Source organism: Megascapheus bottae, chromosome 1, assembly GCF_031878675.1.
Source record: "Megascapheus bottae isolate mThoBot1 chromosome 1, mThoBot2.hap1, whole genome shotgun sequence".
Taxonomy (NCBI): Eukaryota; Metazoa; Chordata; class Mammalia; order Rodentia; family Geomyidae; genus Megascapheus; species Megascapheus bottae.
In genome coordinates, this window is record NC_143509.1 from 10,846,553 (window position 1) to 10,863,963 (window position 17,411).

Below are 17,411 nucleotides of genomic sequence, written 5' to 3' on the forward strand. Positions count from 1 at the left end.
GGCGGGTTCGCATCTTTTAAAATAAAGACGGGGGAGATGTTGGGGACTGACTATGGGGTCTGGGACCATGACTGTGGGGTCAGTGACCTTGGACCCGCACAATTGAATACACAAGGAAGTAAGCTCTTGTCATGATTTTGGGCTGTGTCAATAGCTTCTCATTTAACCTGTTTGGGACTTGATAGCTTCTCATTCAACCTATTTGAGACTTGATACTCTTTGTACGAATGTAGCCCCTGGCAGTTCCCTAGTTTAAAGAAGTGTATTTAAGGTCAGAACTGGAAATAAACTGGGCTACGGTCCTGGGCTACAGGCTTCTTAAGCTGTGGCTCCTGATTTGGGCTGTAGCCCTCCAGAACCCCATCTGTTTGTCTCTCTTTTATTTTTTCCTAGTCCTTGCCCCCTATTTCAGGAATCCCAATCTGTGAACCCTGGTTTGCTGCCGGCTGGCCCCGGCACATCCCTCCACTCCCCCCCACCCCATCTTGGTTTTCCCCTCTTCCCTATCCAATTTCAAACAACCGAATACAAATAAATCCAATATATCAGATAGCAATGTGAGATACTGTAACGATATGAGATAACCAAGGGACAGCAAAAGAGATGAGAGATAACGCATTACATTAAGGACAACAATCATTCATTACATGGCTTTCTTTCAATATCCTGGAGGTCTTTTCAATTAGCTTCATACTATATGGCCTTATGTATCAAGGTTTTGCTCTATTGCAGATCTCTGCTAGTAGAGCCCAAGGTTTCTACTGATTATGACAAATGAGGGAAACCATTGAGCCTGTGTTCCTTTGAGTCTGGCTTACTTCACTTAATATGATTTTTTTCTAAGACTTTCCATTTCCTAACAAATGGGGAGATGTCGTTTTTTCTGACAGCAGCATAGAATTCCACTGTGTACAAATACCACAACTTGTTAATCCACTCATCACCTGAGGGACATCTACGTTGGTTCCTTATTTTTGCTATGGTGAATAATGCTGCAATGAACATTGTTGTGCTAGTGGATTTAGTATGCCCTAGTTTCTGGATGGTTGGGTAAATGCCAAGTAGTGGAATTGCTGGGTCATAGGGGAGCTGTATGTTTAGCTTTTAAGGCACTGCCATACTGCTTTCCATAGTGTTTGAACGAGTTTGCACTCCCACCAACAGTGTAGTAGTGATCCCTCCTGGCCATATCCCTTCCAGCATCAGTTGTTATTAGATTTCTTGATCCTGGCCATTCTAACTGGAGTGAGGTGGAATCTTAGAGTTGTTTTGATTTGCATTTCTTTTATGACCAGAGATGTTGAGCATTTCTTCATGTGTCTATAGGCCATTTTTGTTTCTTCTTCAGAGAAAACTCTCTTTAAGTCTTTGGCCCATTTTTAATGGGATGGTTGTTACTTTGGAGATTAGTTTTGGAGTGATTCAATTTTTTGAGATTTGTCCTCAATCTTAAAACAAAATGTCACACGTAAGGCCATAAATCCTGTTCTGAAATTGTTGGGATTTTATTTGGATTCTTGGATGAGGAGGTGGGGGAGGAGGAGGATGAGAAGGAGGAGAAAAAGAAGTAATTTTGTGTTTGAGGAGGAATAATTAACATAGAAGAGGATAACTTACAGGGATACTGTGTAAACCTGGATTGTGATAAGTGCTTTCAATGTTCAATTGGAAATGCCCATGAAAATTGTGCAACAGCAACCCAAATGGGAATAGTAAGAAAAATCCACACTGAAAACAGAAATTGTTCTCCTGATGGATAGCAAGTAAATTTCCTTGAAAGATACATGTCCAAACATCGACAGACAAAGCCATAGGGGCTTTGGTAGTACGTGTGAATAAGTACGTCTCTCTAGACGGAAGAATCTATATATACATATACACTGAATCCTATAATGAAGGAAAAGTATCACCGATCTGATATTCAGCCAATTAGTCTTCCCACTTCCAATGGACTACTTTGTTCTGTGCTTCACAGTCCATCAAGACAGGAGACCACTCTGCCTGGCAGTCTCCCCAGGGCCCCCATCACCTCCTGGTTCCTCAGGCTGTAGATGAAGGGGTTCAGCATGGGAGTGCCCACTGTGTTCATCACCGAGGCCACCTTGCTTCTGTGGGCAGAGGAGGACACTGCAGAGCTGAGGTACACCCCAAGTCCTGTCCCATAGAACAAGACCACGCAGAGGTGAGAGCCACAGTTGGAGAAGCCTTTGTGCTTGCTTGCCGTGTTGGACAGTTTCATTAAAGAGGAGAGGATTTGATGGTAAGAGAAGAAGATTCCTAGGGCAGGAAACACACAGAACAGCAAAAAATCCAGGTACATCCAGATGTCATTGAGAAGGGTGTCAGAGCTGGCCACCTGGAGAACCTGAGGTAGTTCACAGAAGAAATGGGGGATGGTGGTTCCTGGGGTGAAGGTTAATTTCCTCATCAGTACAACATGGATTAGTGAGATGCACAAAATGAGAAGCCAAAACACGAGGACAAGGAGGCCACAGAAGTGAGGGTTCATGATAACTGGGTAGTTCAGTGGGTGATAGATGGCGACAAAGCGATCATAAGCCATCACAGTCAATAGGAAATTGTCCATTCCAACAAAAATCATGAAGAAATAAACCTGAGTGAGGCACTCTGGGTAGGAGATGTCTTCCCTCTGGGTCTGGTTGTTCACCAGCATCTTGGGAACGGTGGTGGAGGTGAAGCAGATGTCTACAAAGGACAGGTTGGAGAGGAAGAAGTACATGGGCATGTGGAGGTGGGTGTAGGAGGCCACAGCCAGGATGATGAGCAGATTTCCGAGTATGGTGGTCAGGTACATGGACAGGAAGAGCCCAAAGAGCAGGGGCTGGAGTTGAGGGTCCTCTGAGAGGCCCAGGAGGAGGAATGGTGATTCCCCTGTGTGGTTTTGTGCTGTCATAGCCCTGGCTGTTTCCTTGGGGCAAGTAAGGAAAGTTCAATCAATGTCCACCGCCAGCTCAAGTGGTCATGCCCTTCCCCTGCCCGATGCCTTTTTTGTTTCCTAATGGCTCCCCCGGGGTTGACCTGCACAGCCAAATTTGCCTCCACTTACTGTCATATTGTAATATGTGGGTAAAAAAATTATTCCCTCAAACTTAAACAAAATCTCACATGTAAGGCCATAACTGCTGTTCTGAAAGTGTTGAGATTTTATTTGGATTCTTGTATGTGTTTATTCTGTTTCTGTTAAGTAAAAAATGAAGTTATTTTGTCTTGCCAAATGGCGGACACTGACATCTCTTAACCCAGCTACACAGGAGACTGGGATTTGAGGACTGGGATTTAAAGCGAGCACAGGTAAAACTCTATGAGGGTCTTGTCTTTGAATAGCGCCCTGATATGAGCATTGTGTAGATGTGTCTCAAATAGCAGAGGAATAACCCTGATCAAAAATGCTCACAAAGAACACCAGACACTGAATTCAGTCGCAGGGATGTTGGAGAAGAGGAAGAGGAAGAGGAAGCAGCAGCAGCAGCAGAAGTAGCAGCAGAAGAAGAAGTACAAGAGGAGCAGGAGGAGGAGGAGGAAAAAGGAGGCGGGGGAGGAAGAGGAAGTTGGTTTTTGTTTTAGGAGGAAGATTTAATATAGATGGGGATAACTTAAGGGGATACTGTGTAACCTCGGACTGTGATAAGTGGTTTCTATGCTCAATTAGAATTGACCAGAAGAATATGTATAACACCACGCCAAATGGGAATATTAAGGAAAATTCACACTGACAAGAAAGTTGTTTTTCTGAAGTATAGCAAGTAAATTTCTTTCAAAGACAGATGTCCACATATAAACAGACAAAGCCATAGGGGCTTTGCAGGGTATACTTGAATTCATATATATTTTCCAGATGGATATATATATATATACTCAGTATACACATATACTGAGTCCTATAATGAAGGAAAATAATCAGTGATGCTGATATTCAGCCAATTAGTCTTCCCTCTTGCAGTGGACTACTTTGTTCTGTGCTTCATAATCCATCAAGACAGGAGACCACTCTGCCTGGCAGTCTCCCCAGGGCCCCCATCACCTCCTGGTTCCTCAGGCTGTAGATGAAGGGGTTCAGCATGGGAGTGACCACTGTGTACATCACCGAGGTCACCTTGCTTCTGTGGGCAGAGGAGGACACCGCAGAGCAGAGGTACACCCCAAGTCCTGTCCCGTAGAACAAGGAGACCACACAGAGGTGACAGCCACAGATGGAGAAGGCTTTGTGCTTGCTAGCCATGTTGGGCAGGAGAGGGTCTGACAGTAAGAGAAGAAGATTCCTCAGGCAGCAAACAAACCAAACAACACAAAAGCCAGGTACACACAGATGTCATTGATGAGGGTGTCAGAGATGGCCACTTTGAGAATTTGAGCTAGTTCACAGAAGAAATGGGGGATGGTGGTTCCGGGGGGGAGAAGGTTAATTTCCTCATCAGTAGAACATGGAGTAGTGAGATGCAGAAAATGAGAAGCCAAGACATGAGGACCAGGAGGCTACAGAAGTGAGGGTTCATGATAACTGGGTACTTTAGTGGGTGACAGATGGCGACAAAGCGATCATAAGCCATCACAATCAATAGGAAATTATCTATTCCACCAAAAATCATGAAGAAATACACCTGAGTGAGGCACTCCGGGTAGGTGATGTCTTTCCTCTGGGTCTGGATGCTCACCAGCATCTTGGGGATGGTAGTAGTAAAACAGATGTCCACAAAAGACAGGTTGGAGAGAAAGAAGTACATGGGGGTGTGGAGGTGGGGGTCAGAGGTGACAGCCAGGATGATGAGCAGATTTCCGAGCACAGTGATAAGGTACATGGACAGGAAGAGCCCAAAGAGGATGGGCTGGAGTTGAGGGTCATCTGAGAGGCCCAGCAGGAGGAATGGTGATTCCCCTGTGTGGTTTTATGCTGTCATAGCCCTGGCTGTTTTCCTTGGGGCAAGTAAGGAAAAGTTCAATCAATGCCCACTGCCAGCTCAGGTGGTCATGCCCTTCCCCTGCCAGATGTCTTTTTTGTTTCCCAGGTTGACCTGCACAGCCTAGATTGGCTCCACTCACTTTCATATTGTAATATGTGTAAATATAGCTATCCTGTATTCACTGACTGTGAAATTTTGTGTTTTGGTAGTCCTGAGGCTTGAACTCAAGGCCTGGGCACTGTCCTTGGCTTTGTCAAAGTTAGAGTACTATTAAGTGAGCCACAGAAGCACTTCCAGTTTTTTCTATGTGTGTGGTACTGAGGATTCAAACTCAGGTGTTCGTGCATGCTAGGCAAGCACTCTATCAGTAGGCTGTGCTGCAGTCCCTATGAAATGTATTTTTCTAAACCTTATTCTTACCTACTTTTACAATGGGGCTGCAATTCAATGATCAGTTTTTGAGTAAAAGACCATTTCATCCATGTCACCACAACTCCTCCCACTCCAACCCCTCCTCAGTTCACTCAGTTCCAGCTTCACATTTGTACACTGAATATTAGGAATGATTTTGCCCACCTTTCTTCTCTCCATTTCTCTGCCCACCTTTTCCACTGCCTTCACCTTTCAGGAAGCGCTTTCAACTCTCAGGTACAATTAACTCTTTTACCTATTTTCCTGGTGGAGGGAATGTTCACCATGTAATAGGATTCAGTTGTCCTCCCGTTGTGTGCAGGCCATGGAGCGAGCATCTATCACAGGAATGGGAGCATTTGTGGGGAAGATCTCAGTACATGGACTTCCCGGATGTCATTCAGCCTCATTGCCTGGAGTCCAGGCGGCGTTCGGGGGCTAAGCTGTTCTCAACATGACACATCTGTTACCTGTGTGGATGAAATATACCATGGCTGGTCAACATAGCTGTGGATGCCTCCCGACAGAGAATTCCTTCTAGGTGATTTCTTCCAAAATATGAGAAAGGGTAAAAAAGAAGCTCAGGCCTAGAGAACAAGGAAGTTCAGTGGCATGGAACCCAACAGACAATACCTGGTGCACATGGATCTTTAAGCAGGTGATTAATAAATACATAATTGGATAAAGCATAGCTGACAGATAATGCTGATTCTTGGAGAAGAGCAAGAGACTTTCCAGAAAGGAACTTCATGAGAAAGGTGCTGTAGGCTGGAGAAAGAAGGGAAATCAGAGTTTCCAAAGCATGAGCTCCATGAGGATGATAAGTTACCTGGAGATCTGGGACCTCAACTGCAGACGTGAGCCCACTTCTGGTCCTTTTTTTCTAGTTTCTCCTCACTGGACATAAATTTACATTTCGCCCCTCTTTATCAGGCTACTGTGGCTCTGTCTTCTTTTTTTTTACCACTGAAGATTTCTTATTCCCCAACTCCTTCTCAGAACTTTTTCAGCTAGGGTTTTCACGGAGACTGGATTCAGAGAAGGGCATCCGAAGCTTGTGCAGTTTCTTGCAAGTCAATCGATGAATCTACTAAGATCTCAACAAATGAACTGTATTTCATGAAATAATTGTCTTCATGGAATAAAATATCTTTCTGGTCTCCAAACCATTTTGTTCCCATGAGTTAAAATGAAGATGACATCATGGATAAACAGATTTAGGTTAATTTCTTGCAATATTGTAGCTGTTACAGGGAGAGAGGAATTAATTTATTCCAAGGGGAACATAGTTCTTTTTGGTTTTTTTCCCTTTTGTTTTGATTAAAGAAAATAAGAAGGAATCCTTAAAGGAACTGTTAATTTCAATAGGGAATAAATCTCTGGAGGCAGGTCTTTTCACTGTCTTGAAGAATATTTGGACATGTAATAGATCACTTGATCTCTATAGGGAAAAACAATTTCTTGGTTTTTATTCATTATTTTAAAAGAATCTCATGTTCTGAAGTTATAGAAATCACATGTTTAATATGGACACTGAGAAACTGAGCACACTACCAAATGTTTCCATCTATAAAATTATATTTGTTACTTCATATACGTTACCCTTAGTATCCATTCAGGATATTACAAGAATAGCTCAGTGCCCCATTCACTGGATTTAATAAATGTATGATCATTTAATTATTATTATTTAATGAATGTATCCTCCCTGGCTAACTGGACATTTGTATTTTCTGATCTTCATTTCTCCCATATCAGCCTCAAGTTCCTTACATTCTGTTATAATCCCTCTCAGCCAAATTGATGGATTTTTTATATTTTATTGTAATTAATAAAAGCGTTACATGATATTTGCCAGATAGAAGGTGCATTAATTCACATATATTGATACCATTTCACATGTCTTGGTACCCATTTCCCTCCCCCCCACTGCCCCGTCTTGGTTTTCCCCCTTCCCTGTCAAATTGCAAATAGCCAAATACAAATAAATTGAATATATCAGATAACAAAGTGAGATACTGTAACAATATGAGATAACCAAGGGACAGCAAAGGAGATGAGAGATAATATAGTGTATTAAGGACAACAATCAATCGTTATATGGCTTTTGTTTCAATATCCTGGACGTCCTTTTAATTAGCTTCATACTATATGGTCTTATGTATCAAGGTTTTACTCTATTGCATATCTCTGCTAGGAGAAACCAAGGTTTCTACTGATTATGACAAATGAGGGAAACCATTCAGTCTAAGTTCCTTTGAGTCTGCCTTACTTCACTTAATATGATTTTTTCTAAGACTTTCCATTTCCTAACAAATGGGGCAATATCATTTTTCTGAAAGCAGCATAGAATTCCATTGTGTACAAAAAACACTCATCAACTGAGGGACATCTACGTTGGTTCCATATCTTTGCTGTGGTGAATAATGCTGCAATGAACATTGTTGTGCTAGTGGATTTAGTATGCCCTAGATTCTGGATGGTTGGGTAAATGCCAAGTAGTGGAATTGCTGGGTCATAGGGGAGTTCTATGTTTAGCCTTTTGAGGCCCTGCCGTACTGCTTTCCATAGTGGTTGAACGAGTTTGCACTCCCACCAACAGTGCAGTAGTGATCACTCCTGGGCACATTCCCTCCAGCATCTGTTATTATTCGTTTTCCAGATCCTGGCCATTCTAACTGGCATGAAGTGGAATCTTAGAGTTGTTTTGATTTGCATTTATTTTATGACCTGAGATATTGAGCATTTCTTCATGTGTCTATAGGCCATTTTTGTTTCTTCTTCACAGAAGACTCTCTTTAAGTCTTTGGCCCATTTTTCAATGGGATGGTTGTAACTGTGGTGATTGGTTTTGAAGTGATTCAATTTTTTGAGTTGTTGATATATTTTAGATATGAAGCCTTTGTCCGTTGTTTGGTTGGTGAAGATCTTGGACCACTCTGTAGGCTTCCTAATTAATTTACTAGCTATGTCCTTTGCCATACAAAAGCTCTGCAGTTTAATGCAGTCCCACTTATCCAGCCTTTCTCTGATTTGTTGTGATTCTTGGTCCTTATTAAGAAAGTTTTGACCTGCGCCAAGGAAGCCTTGTGTATCTCCTATTCCTTCCTGTAATTTTTCAGTGTGTCAGCTTTTACCTCCATGTGTTTGATCTATTTGGAGTTAATTCTAGCGCAGGGTGACAAAGAAGGGTCCAACTTTAGTTTTCTGCAGGTGTTTAACCAGTTCTGCCAGCAAAACTTGTTGAAGAGGCTATCTTTTTCCATTCTATTTTTTGGCTCCCTTGTCAAAGATTACGTGGACATAGGTCTGTGGTTTAATATCTGGGTCCTCAGTTCTATTCCATTGTTCTTCAGGCTTGTTCTTGTGCCAACCAAGCTGTTTTGATAATTATAGTTCTGTAATAGAGTCTAAAGTTTGGAATTGAAATTCCTCCAGCTTTGTTCTTTCTGCTAAGAAGTGTTTTTGCTATACGGGGTCTTTTATTATTCCATATGAAATTTTGGATTGCCTCTTCTATTTCTTTAAAGAATGCCATTGGGATATTGATGGGTATTACGTTGAATTTGTATATGGCCCTGGCAAGATTGTCATTTTCACGAGGTTGATTCTACTAATCCAGGAGCATGGGAGGTTTTTCCATTTCCTTAGTTCTCCTTTAATTTTCTTTTTTAGGGTTTTAAAATTTTCATCAAAAACAGACCAGAAGATCAGTGGAACAGAATAGAAGACCCAGAAATAGAACCGTATACCTATAGGCAACTTGTATTTGACAAAGAAGGCAAAGATGTACAATGGAACAAAAACAGTCTATTCAATTATTGGTGCTGGCAAAACTGGGAAGCCACAAACAGAAAACTAAAAATTGACCCTAGACTTTAGCCATGCACAAGCATTAACTCAAAGTGGATCAAAGACCTCAACGTCAGACCGGACTGTGAAATTGCTACATGATAATGTAGGAGAGACACATGAACTCATAGGCACAGGCAAAAGGTTCCTGAACAGAATCCCAGGGTCACAACAGATCGGAGAGAGACTCGATAAATGGGACTACCTAAAAGTAAAAATTTTCTGTACAGATAAAAACATAATTGCAAAAGTAGAGAGACAGCCAACCAAATGGGAAAAGATATTCACCAACAATATATCTGACAAGTGCTTAATATCAAATATCTACAGGGAACTCAAGAAAGTAATCCCCCAAAAACCCAATAAACCATTCACTAAATGGGCAAGGGAACTAAAGGGAGACCTATCAGAAGAAGAGATTGAAATGGCAGGAAAACATATGAGAAAATGTGCATGATCTATGGTCATAAAGGAAATGCAAATAAAAACAACCCTAAGATACCACCTTACCCCAACAAGAATGGCCAAGATTTTGAACTAAGACAATGACAGTTGCTGGCGGGGTTGTGTAGAAAAAGGAACCCTACTGCACTGCGGGTGGGATTGTAAGCTAGATCAGCCACTCTGGAAAGCAGTGTGGAGGTTCCTTAAAGAACTGAGAATAGACCTTCCCTCTGATCCTGCCATACCACTTCTGGGCACCTATCCTGAACAGCATGACCCAGGATAATATAAAGACACCTGCTCAGCTATGTTCATCTCTGCACTATTCACAATAGCCAGGGAACGGAAACCATCCAGATGCCCTACTGCAGATGAATGGATAGAGAAAATGTGGTATATATACACAACGGAATTCTACATATCCAACAGACAAGAGAAAATAATGCCATTCGCAGGGAAGTGTATGAATCTAGAGCGAATCATGCTGAGTGAGACAAGTCAAGACCTAAGGAACAAAAGGCGCATGGTATCTTTAATATGCGGTTATTAAATCCAAAAAAACTATAGAAAGAATCAACAAAACAAGGAGTTGGTTCTTTGAAAGAATTAACAAAATTGACAAACCCTTAGCAAATCTTACCAAAAAAAGAAGAGAGCATATCGAAATAAACAAAATCGCAGATGAAAATGGTAATATCACGACAGAAATTACCAAGATACAGAATATCATGAGGGAATACTTCTCAAACCTTTTCGACAACAAATTTGAGAATCTACATGAAATGGATGAATTCCGAGCCAATATTAACATACCCACACTGAACCAAGAAGAACTAAGCGAACTCAACAGGCCTACTTCAAGCTCTGAAACAGAAATGGCAATTAGAGAACTTCCACCTAAGAAAAGCCCAGGGCCAGATGGATTCACAGCTGAATTCTATAAGGTCTTCAAAGAAGAGCTCACAGCAATACTCCTCAAGCTCTTCAACAAAATTGAAAATGAAGGTTCCTTACCAAATTCATTCTAAAAAGCCAGTATAACGCTCATCCCCAAACCAGACAGAGATTCATCAAAGAAAGAGAACTATAGACCTATATCTTTGATGAACATCGATGCAAAACTTCTCAACAAAATACTGGCCAACCGTCCACAACAACTCATCAAAAAAATTATACACTGTGATCAAACTGGATTCATTAGAGGGAGGCAAAGCTGGTTCAACATACGCAAATCAATGAATATAATTCAACACATCAACAGGAGCAAGGACAAAAATCACATGATTGTTGCAATAGACGCAGAAAAGGCATTTGACAAGATCCAACACCCCTTTATGTTAAAAGCTCTGGAGAAACTAGGAATCCATGGAACATTCCTCAATGTAATAAAGGCTGTGTATGAGAAACAGACTGCTAGTATTACACTTAATGGTGAAAATCTAAAGCCATTCCCTCTAAAATCAGGAACGAGACAAGGATGCCCACTCTCTCCACTCCTTTTTAACATAGTACTAGAATTCCTAGCTAGTGCCATAAGGCAAGAAGCAAGCATAAAGGGGATCCAAGTAGGGAAAGAGGAAATAAGACACTCCCTCTTTGCAGATGACATGATTCTGTATTTAAAGAATCCTATAGACTCTACTCCCAAGCTCCTTGAGCTGATTCAAAGCTTTGGAAGTGCAGCAGGCTATAAAATCAACCCTCAAAAATAAACTGCCTTCCGTGATGCCAACAGTGAGAGGAACGAGGCGATAATCAGGAAAGCAACTCCTTTCATAATAGCCTCAAAGAAAATAAAGTACCTAGGAATTAGCTTAACTAAGAATGTAAAGGACCTCTTTGATGAAAACTTTAAAACCCTAAAAAAGGAAATTAAAGCAGAACTAAGGAAATGGAAAAACCTCCCATGCTCCTGGATTGGAAGAATCAACATTGTGAAAATGACAATCTTGCCAAGAGCTATCTACAAATTCAATGCAATACCCATCAACATCCCAATGTCACATTTTAAAGAAATAGAAGAGGCAATCCAAAATTTCATATGGAATAACAAAAGACCCCATATAGCAAAAACACTTCTTAGCAGAAAGAACAGCGCTGGAGGAATTTCAATTCCAAACTTTAGACTCTATTACAGAGCTATAATTCTCAAAACAGCTTGGTACTGGCACAGGAACAGGCCTGAAGACCAATGGAATAGAACTGAGGACCCAGATATTAAACCACAGACCTATGTCCACCTAATCTTTGACAAGGGAGCCAAAAAAAAAGAATAGAAGAAAGACAGCCTCTTCAACAAGTTGTGCTGGCAGAACTGGTTAAGCATCTGCAGAAAACTAAAGCTGGATCCTTCTTTGTCACCTTGCACTAGAATTAACTACAAAGGGATCAAAGACCTGGAGGTAAAAGCTGACACACTGAAAAATTTACAGGAAGGAATCGGAGATACACTAGGCCTCCTTGGCACAGGTCGAAACTTTCTTAATAAGGACCAAGAATCACAACAAATCAGAGAAAGGCTGGATAAGTGGGACTGCATTAAACTGCAGAGCTTTTGTATGGCAAAGGACATAGCTAGTAAACTAATCAGGAAGCCTAGAGATTAGGAGAAGATCTTCACCAACCAAACAATGGACAAAGGCTTCATATCTAAAATATATCAACAACTCAAAAAATTGAATCACTCCAAAACTAACCCCCAAAGTAACAACCATCACATTAAAAAATGGGGCAAAGACTTAAAGATAGTCTTCTCTGAACAAGAAACCAATATGGCCTATAGACACATGAAGAAATGCTCAACATCTCTGGCCATAAAAGAAATGCAAGTCAAAACAAGTCTAAGATTCCACCTCACTCCAGTTACTATGGCCAGGATCCAGAAAACGAATAACAGCAGATGCTGGAGGGGATGTGGCCAGGAGGGATCACTACTACACTGTTGGTGGGAGTGCAAACTCATTCAACCACTATGGAAAGCAGTGTGGCAGTGCCTGAAAAGGCTAAACATAGAACTCCCCTTTGACCCAGCAATTCCACTACTTGGCATTTACCCAACCATCCAGAAACAAGGACATACTAAAACCACTAGCACAACAATGTTCATTGCAGTAATATTCACCTTAGCAAAGATATGGAACCAACCCAGATGTCCCTCAGTTGATGAGTGGATCAACAAGTTGTGGTATTTGTACACAATGGAATTCTATGCTGCTTTCACAAAGAATGACTTCACCCCATTTGTTAGGAAATGGAAAGACCTAGAAAAAGTCATATTAAGTGAAGCCAGACTCAAAGGAACTTAGGCTGAATGGTTTCCCTCATTTGTCATAATCAGTAGAAACATTGGGCTCTACTAGCAGAGATCTGCAATAGAGCAAAATCTTGATACATAAGGCCATATAATGTGAAGCTATTTGAAAGGACCTCCAGGATATTGAAACAAAAGCCATATAATGAATGATTGTTGTCCTTAATGTACTATGTTGTCTCTCATCTCCTTTGCTATCCCTTGGTTATCTCATATTGGTATAGTATCTCACTTTTTTATCTGATATATTGAATTTATTTGTATTTGGATATTTGAAATTTGATAGTGAAGGGGGGAAAACCAACACGGGAAGGGGGTGTGAGCGGGGAGGGAAATGGGTACCAAGACATGTGAAAGGGTATCAATGTATGTGAATTAATGCACCTTCTATCTGGCAAATATCATGTACCCCATTTACTAATTACAATAAAAAAGAAAAAAAATAAAAAGTGTTCAAAAAAATAAATAAAACCAAAGTGTTCAAGAGAGAGGACTCAATAACTGCATACCCAAAGCAATGGACATGGTAATGGAAATACAAACATAAGTATATAGACAAAAAAACCTATGACTCTATAATCATAATGTTTTATTTCATAAACTGATATGTTTCTATGACATACAAACCATTAGCCTAATTTGGATTAAGTTCTAAAGACTAAGTCCCAGAGAATATAATTAGAGATTTCCTCCTTGAACATTGTTTGTTAAAATTGTCATGTAAAATATGATGTAAACATAAGCCATATAATTCATCATTGCTGTTCTTAAGGTATTATGTTATCTCTCATCACTTCTACTGTACTTGGTTATCTCATATTATTACACTATCTCACTTTGTTATCTGATATATTGGATATATTTGTATTTGGTTATTTGAAATTGGATAGGGAACGGGGGAAAACAAGGTGAGGGATGGGGGGGAAGGGAAATGGAGATCATGACGTGTGAAAGGGTTTCAATGTGTGAGAATTAAGGCACCATTTATCTGGCAAATATCATGTAACCCTTCTATTAATAACGATAAAAATATATTTTTTTAAAAAAAGGTCCTTTACATTCTTAGTTAAGGTAATTCCTAGTTACTTTATTTTCTTTGAGGCTATTGTGAAAGGAGTTACTTTCCTGATTATTGCCTTGTTCCTCTCACTATTGGCTTAAAGGAAGGCAGTTGATTTTTGAGGGTTGATTTTATAGCCTGCTATCCTTCCAAAGTTTTGATTCAGTTCAAGGAGCTTGGGAGTAGAGTCTATAGGATTCTTTAAATACAGAATCATGTCATCTGCAAAGAGGGATTGTTTTACTTCCTCATTCCCTACTTGGATCCCCTTTATGCTTGCTTTTTTCCTTATTGCACTGGCTAGGAATTCTAGTACTTTGTTAATCAGGAGTGGAGAGAGTGGGCATCCTTGTCTCATTCCTGATTTTAGAGAGAATGGCTTTAGATTTTCACCATTAAGTGTAATACTAGCAGTGGGTTTGTCATACACAGCCTTTATTATATTGAGGAATGTTCCATGGATTCCTAGTTTCTCCAGAGCGTTTAACATAAAGAGGTATTGGATCTTTTCAAATGCCTTTTCTGCCTCTATTGAGACAATATTGTGATTTTTGTCCTTGCTGCTGTTGATGTGTTGAATTATATTAATTGGATTGCGTATGTTGAACCAGCTTTGCCTCCCTGTGATGAATCCAGTTTGATCATAGTGTATAATTTTTTGATGAGTTGTTGTATATGGTTGGCCAGTATTTTGTTGAGAAGTTTTGCATCGATGTTCATCAAAGAGATAGGTCTATAGTTCTCTTTCTTTGATGAATCTCTGTCTGGTTTGGGGTTGAGGGTTATACTGGCTTCATAGAATGAGTTTGGTAAAGAACCTTCATTTTCAATTTCATTGAAGAGCTTGAGGAGTATTGGTGTGAGCTCTGCTTTGAAGACCTTATAAAATTCAGCTGTGAATCTATCTGTCCCTGGGCTTTTGTTAGGTGGAAGTTCTCTAATTGCCGTTTCTATTTCAGAGCTTGAAATAGGCCTGTTGAGTTGGGTTAGTTCTTCTTGGTTCAGTGTGGGTATGTTAATATTGCCTCAGAATTCATTCATCTCTTCTAGATTCTCAAATTTGTTGTTGTAAAGGTTTGAGAACTATTCCCTCATGATATTCTGGATCTTGGTAATTTCTGTTGTGATATTGCCATTTTCGTCTGCGAGTTTGTTCATTTCTTGCTTTTTGGTAATATTTGCTAAGGGTTTGTCAATTTTGTTAATTCTTTCAAAGAACCAACTCCTTGTTTTGTTGATTCTTTCTATTGTTTTTTTTGATTCCAAATCATTTATTTGTGCTTTGATTTTAATAATTTCCTTTCTTCTACTGGGATTAGGGTCGGTGTGTTGCTCTTTTTCCAGGAGCTTAAGGTGAGACATTAACTTGTTGGTTTGCGATTTTTCCAACTTGTTGTTGTAGGCACTCAGCGCTATAAATTTTCCTCTGAGTACTGCCTTTGCTGTGTCCCAAAGGAGATGGTGTTTTGTGTGCTCATTATTGTTAAATTTCATAAACTGTTGGATTTCTGTTCTGATCTTTTCGATGACCCATTTGTGATTCAACAATGTGTTGTTCAGTGTCCATGGGTTACAGGGTTTTCGTTGGTGGAGATGTGTATTCAGTTCCAATTTGATGCCTTTGTGGTCTGATAGCATGCAGGGAATAATTTCAGTGTTTCTGAATCTGTCCAGGTTTGTTTTATGGCCTAAGATGTGGTCCATTTTGGAAAATGTTCCATGTGCTGCGGAGAAAAATGTATATTGTGTTTTTGCTGGATGGAATATTCTGCAGATGTCTGTTATATCTAGGTGATCTATATAGTTGTTCAGTTATAAGGATTTTCTGTTGAGTTTTTGCCTTGTTGATCTGTCCATAGGTGAGAGTGGTGTGTTAAAGTCACTGACAATCACTGTGTTTCGATCTATGTATGGTTTCAGTGTAAGTGTGCTTGATGAAGTTCGGAGTTCCGGAATTGGTTTGTAATATTTAGGATCATTATATCTTCCTGGAGGAAAGATCCGTTTAGTACTATGTAGTAACCTTCTTTGTCTTTTCTTACTAATTTATCTGATATGAGGATGGAAACTCCAGCCTGTTTATGGGGGCTGTTAGCTTCATAGAGTTTATTCCAACCTCTCACTTTCAAAATATGATTGTTTTGGGGGGGTAAGATGTGTCTCTTGAAGATGGCAGAGCGATGGCTCTTCCTTTTTGATCCAACTAGACAGTCTATGCCATTTAATTGGAGAGTTAAATCCATTGATATTGAGAGTTAGACTTGAGAGATATTTATTAGTTCCTACCATTTTCAAAAGGTTTTATTAGGGCCTGTGTCTTGGCAGTTCTTGTGGTCCTTAGATGGTATGGTGTTTAGATGCCATTTCTTTCCCTATATTGCATTTATTTTGGTTTTCTATGTATAGAACATCTTTGAGAATTCTCTGTCTTGTTGATTTTGTTGCCACATATTGTTGCAGCTTTTCCCTGGAATGGAATATTTTTATTGTTCCCTCAGTTATGAATGAGAGCTTAGCTGGGTACAGTATTCTTGGTTGGTAGTTATTTGACTAAAGGGCATGACATATATTCTTACCGTCACTTCTTGCTTGCATGGTCTCTGCTGAGATATCTGGGGTTATTCTTATTGGCCTGACTTTATAGGTTATTGATCCCTTTTCCCTGGCTGCCTTTAGGATCCTTTCTTTGGTTTCTATTGATCCAGTTCAGATTACGATGTGGCAGTGGGATATTCTTTTCTGGTCAGGTCTGTTTGGGGTTCTAAAAGCTTCTCGTATCTGGATGGGCCTGCCCTTCTGGATGTTTGGGAAATTCTCTGAGATGATTCCCTGAAGTATATTTCCAATACCATTGACCTCTTTCTCCAGACCCTCCTCAATACAAATTAGCCTTAAATTAGGCTTTCTAATTGTATCTTGGACCTCCTGAAATGCTCTCTCATATTTCCTTGATTTGGATTGACTCTTTTTCTGTTCTTTCTCTATAATAACTAAATTATGTTCAGCCCCGGAAATTCTCTCCTCTGCATTGTCTAACCTGCTATCAAAGCTATCTACTTTATTTTTCATCTCCCTTGCTTCTAGTTGCTCATTTTCGATGCCTTGCATCTCTTCTTTTGGAACATGTATGGATTTCTTTAGCTCCTTGATTTCCATTTGAGTGGTTTGCTCAGTAGCTTTACTTTCTTTGGACATTTGCTGGAGTTTGGTCACATTTTTATTTGTGGATTCTATGAATTTATCCATCTTTCTTTGAAAAACCTTTTTTATGGCCTCCTTTATGGCTTCTTCTTTTTCACTTATCACCTTGTTTACGGTTTCCTCTTGTTTAGCTAAGGCTTCCTCCCTTATCTCTTTCTTTATATTTTCACATTTTTCATTAATGATGTTTATAAATTGCATTTGTATAGCACTT

The 17,411-nt window shown here is 40.0% G+C and overlaps 1 protein-coding gene and 1 pseudogene across 1 annotated transcript; both read right to left on the minus strand.

The window, feature by feature from the left end:
• Nucleotides 1-1,969: 1,969 nt before the first annotated feature.
• On the minus strand, nt 1,970-2,914 carry LOC150068391 (olfactory receptor 7D4-like). The gene has a single exon (XM_090327585.1). The coding sequence runs from the start codon at nt 2,912-2,914 to the stop codon at nt 1,970-1,972; it is 945 nt and encodes a 314-aa protein (XP_090183711.1).
• A 1,068-nt stretch (nt 2,915-3,982) lies between these two features.
• Nucleotides 3,983-5,822, minus strand: LOC150068392 (olfactory receptor 7D4-like; annotated as a pseudogene).
• Between the last annotated feature and the right edge of the window lie 11,589 nt (nt 5,823-17,411).

Coding starts and splice junctions, on each gene's coding strand:
- LOC150068391 (XM_090327585.1), bottom strand. CDS start 2,914: ATGACAGCACAAAACCACACAGGGGAATCACCATTCCTCCTCCTGGGC.